General features: G+C 37.6%; 1 protein-coding gene across 1 annotated transcript; it reads right to left on the bottom strand.

Annotated features, from left to right (window-relative positions):
* Positions 1–1,345: 1,345 nt before the first annotated feature.
* On the bottom strand, positions 1,346–2,877 carry LOC113285349. Its single transcript, XM_026534257.1, has 5 exons — positions 2,490–2,877; positions 2,266–2,349; positions 2,067–2,149; positions 1,779–1,978; positions 1,346–1,635 (listed from the first exon to the last, which is right to left on the bottom strand). The coding sequence occupies exons 1-5, from the start codon at positions 2,723–2,725 to the stop codon at positions 1,468–1,470; spliced, it is 771 nt and encodes a 256-aa protein (XP_026390042.1). The 5' UTR covers positions 2,726–2,877; the 3' UTR covers positions 1,346–1,467.
* Between the last annotated feature and the right edge of the window lie 1,819 nt (positions 2,878–4,696).

Genomic DNA, 4,696 nt, shown 5'->3' with positions numbered 1-4,696 from the left:
TGGTTTTGTGTTGGGTGCATGGTCCCCAACACCAAGATATGTTTGCCAAACAAGAAAGTTGTAGCCAGCTAGAAACTTCATAATGCATCGCATTAGGCATTAGCGTACAGTGTTATAAATCTCATCCCACGACATTACATCTGCTGTTATTAATTTTCATCCTCACATACGACGTACCTCCGTCCCTTAAAAGGTGGATTCTTCTCTTGTCATTTCAAGCTTCCCATGGGTATTGGGAAAACAGCAAAGACATTACACGAAAGAAAAAGTTTTTATCCGGATCTGTTTAATCTCTAATTCTGAATTAACTATTGATTAATATTGCTGGTGAATGTCAATTAAATAAAACATAATTAGTCTTATGCTAAGGAAGAATTTTCAGCATCAGCGGGATACACGTTTCGAGTAAAACACACTATTCATGGGCGGGCAAGCAGGCAGGCATAGTGACAAAAGCAGGTGGCAATTTGCTGTTTCTACTGTCCTTTTTGTTGCGTACTTCTTCTCCAAACTGAACAATCAAGAAATTCATGTCACTCTTAGCAGATAGAACATTTCACACTACTTGAAATCTGAGGTTACTAGTCGTGATGATTCAGTTATGAACCGTTTCCATGTGATTGCACCAATTTCCACAAAAGTACTGATTCTCAAATGAGAAAAAACTTTCCTCTGCGTTTCTTTTTTCTCTGGCTTGATAATTACTCGACTTGACTTATATCCAACTTATAACTCATTTATTTGTGATCCTTATTCATGAATGAATTGTCATAGGGCGCATGTGGGTACAAGCTCAGAGTCATAGGCGGAAATTCTAATTATTTGTTAGTGCATCGGATTTGATGGAGATCACCGGAAAAGTAAACGGTTAAAAATATGTTACATTATCACCAACGAGCAAGTGATGCATGATTTTCCATTATTTTTATTTGTGGATTTGGCTTAGTATCACCGAGTCAAATGTGTAGATCTACTTTTGAATATCACCTTAAAATTCACATAGTTTCTTATCCGACACATACCCAAGTTAGACCTGAGCCAGGAAAAAATGTTTCTTAAAAGATAAATCTTATTCAGAAAGGAAGTGCTGAGGTAGAACTTAGAAGAAATAACAACTATCCAAACATGATCTAGTTAAAGGGTAATACCACCATGGGAAAAAAAAATCATTTCCCCTTTTACATGTTGAAACTAGTTACCGTTTAAAAAACCCCTGATCATGCATGAAGTCCACGAACTTAAACTGTTTAAAGGAACCATGAACCTTCGCGCAACTAAATAAGCTAGCCTTCACTTGACTAACCATGAACCATAGCCCAGAAAAACAATTGGACGCTAGTGCAGCTGTGAAGGGTTTATAAACTCCTTAATTTTTATTTTTGAGTTAGCGTCTTAATCATGTATAATTTGTAGACTCGTAAGTCTATTTTAATCACTACAAGGCACATAGAAATAAAAAAACTAAGCCTAATCCTTTTTATGATGAGACTTATGATCCCTGCGTTCTTGATCCTTTGCTGCAGCCGCAGTTGCCTTTTGCAAATCCTCCATATCTGTCTCAATATCTTTGGCTGCTGCTACTACTGATTCTTGCTTCTCCACCAAATCCATCATTTTATTCTCTATCTCTTCTGCCTGTATTTTTCAGTTGATTATATATAAGTAGTTCATATAGCTAATTTTATGACACGAAAAGAAAAATTAGAAAAAAAAAGTTTAGTACTTGGTTAAACTAACGGTCAACGAGTCAACTTTATAAGTCCAAGTAGAGTGAGTACCTGGTGAGCGAGGTCATCGGCAACTTTAGCAATTTCATAGGCTTCATCTGCAACTTCATGGATATTATGCGCGGCAGTCCTGAGTGCACCTTCAGGAAGCTTTTCTTCGAGATCTTCTGCCACCTTCTCCACCTCCTCTGCTACTTCTTCAATCATTTCTGCTGCCATTTCCACGGTGTGTACCATCGTATCTACTTTATCTGCAAGAAGTTTAATCCATCCTTAAGGTTGATTCATTCCTTTTCTCTTAACTTTGGCCTCGGATCCTGAGTATATAACGATGCATACCTTTAAGAGTGCTAAACGGACCCCATTTGTTTCTCAAGAAAGGTAAGAACATAGGTACCAGAGTCCATAAGATCCAGTTAAACCTAGTTAACCAATAAAATATGTAAGACTAATTAACATAAAATACTAAGAAAAATAACTATGAATGGATAACCAACAGAAGGAAAGTACTTAAAGAATTTAGGATGTAACTAGTTACCATCCTGATGAAGAGGGAGGTCCAGAAGGAGGGGTAGGAGGTCCACCGGATCCTGATGAATTTAGGTTTGCATTAAATATTCCCCTGCGTTATTAATCATCAACTAGTTAACATGAACCCACAAATTCAAACCGAAATAAAACAGAAAAATGGAAAACGGAGGAACCGGTAGATTTCTCGATAAAAAGAATAAAGCTATACTTAGTTATGTTCAATATGCATACATGTTTTTAGTACGTCTGTTGTTTGGTTGCCATGATCTGTTGAATGAACGGAATAGGTTTGATGCGTTCTTTCCGTTATAAATACTCATAGTTGCAGTCCTCGTCCTCCTGCAAGGAAGGCAAGATAGACCACCAGCAAGAACATCGGATAGTGATGATGTAGGTTGGCTATCACCATGGATTAGTTTTTTTAGCTGGTGAGAAGAGATGGACGAGCTTGTAGCGACCAGCGACATACTAGATAGATCTATTGATAAATGGATTTAATGTGTATATATACTAGTATATATGAAACTTTCTGGTGTTAATCAAATATCTGCAGTGGTAGAAGTACTATTGCTATAAAATGGTGAAGTATACTTCGACAACTGAGATATATAGAGTTGCTATAGCTGTTATGGTTTTTAAGCAAGAATTTAGTGGTTATATATAAAGAATGAACATTGTCTGTGTTCTGATCAATGGCTAGTTTCCAAAACGAGTATCACATGCATATGCATTAGTATCCTTTGACGATATTACATGAATGGCTATGAGTGATCGAAAGATCTTTAAGCAGCACAAATATAGCTAGGAACTACGTTTTGGTGTGAAACATAACGTACAATATACAGTATAGCTGGGGTTGTGATGCACATGCAGTAGCACAGAGGTGTTAAGGTTAATAGGCCAAGCATACTAACCTATGTGGTCAGTGTTGGTACAGCTACACTACTACTTACAGTTTCTTTCCTTCGGAAGTGTACTCTCTTCTTCCTTTTTTTAATGGTATATATGGGAATAAATTCACTACATATTTGGCAATTTCCAAGTTAAATGAAGATGTAAAATGAGCTTAAAGGGACGTAGGAATAAGTATCGCAGAAACACAACAGCTCACGGAAAGTAAAAATCATTCTCAAAAGTCACGTCCGTTTTGCTTTATCATTTAGGTTAACATCTCACATGCACACAATAGGCTAGCCGGAGTAATTAAATGGACCAAATAATAATAGAAAAGCTCTTGGGGAGTCATTAACCATGAAATGGGGGCAATTGTCCCTATGATATGCGTTGGCCATTCTGCGGGAAAGAGATCTAGTGTGAAACTGTTCAAGATAAAGAATTCAAAATCCACGCGTACACCGTTCTCATGGAGCGGTATCTTTAATGCGTCCTTGTGTGTTTCCATAATTGTTTTTATTTGGTTGAATTGTATTTTCATTTCCTTGTATTTTTCAAGCCGAGGGCATTGATCTGAATGAAAATATGTGTACGTAAAGACAATAAGCTAAAAACAGGAAAGGCTTGCATGTATCGTGTGACGAAAATAAGCAAACCCTAAAATATTTCAATAATTTTGTGAGATGTGATGAGATGCACGGTTGGTCCCCCAAGCTAGCAGGGAAACCATTTTGAGCCACATTTTGGGAATTACAATTGTAATTGAAGTTGAAAAATCGAAGCGATAACAAAGAAGTGGCCAGCGTGTCATCCTCTGCAATCTGCTAGAGTTTTCCGGTTTTGTTTTTTACACATCATGCTGTGTGTTTTGGGTCTGTTGCATAAATGCCATACACACCATTTTTAGAAGTCGTGTTACACGAGCGATAGCTGGGACCTGGCGGGTGTGTATATGTTTCGTATGCGACTCTAGTCTATAGAGCTGTGTGCAACCGCATTGCATCCAAATGGTCCATGGATGAAAATCTTGAGATTTGCCTTTTATTTGAATTTACATTATTATTGGTTTCATTTTTGGATCGATAAAGAAAAATATATACTGATTAATCATGTATAAAGTGTAATTTTAGACACTGGGTATTGATGCCGAGAGCAGTTCCTATGGAATGAACGAACTCTAACAAACATGTAAAATGGATGTTTAAACCAACAAATTTATTGGTTTGTTCATTGAGTTGGAAGATGTAGTGTGCGCTTGATGAAAGGTCGGGCGAGCTTGGCTCCAGCGCTGGCGGTTGAGCCAAAAACGTTGACGCTTGTCTTTCCAGCGCACGCTCTTGGGTAAAGCGCCAGCGCTTTCCATTCCAGCGCCGTGTTTTTCATAGAGGCGTCAACGGCTAAATTTGGACGACTGAAAACTCTTGTGATCTAACGGCTATAATTCTTTAGTTCTATAAATACTCCTCATTTCAACACCAAATTCACACATTCTACACATTCTTCACTCTCAAATCATCTAAAAAAATGCCTCCCAGAATTCGTAG

This window comes from Papaver somniferum, chromosome 6 (assembly GCF_003573695.1).
Source record: "Papaver somniferum cultivar HN1 chromosome 6, ASM357369v1, whole genome shotgun sequence".
Taxonomy (NCBI): Eukaryota; Viridiplantae; Streptophyta; class Magnoliopsida; order Ranunculales; family Papaveraceae; genus Papaver; species Papaver somniferum.
This window is presented reverse-complemented; position numbering and strand designations above follow the sequence as displayed.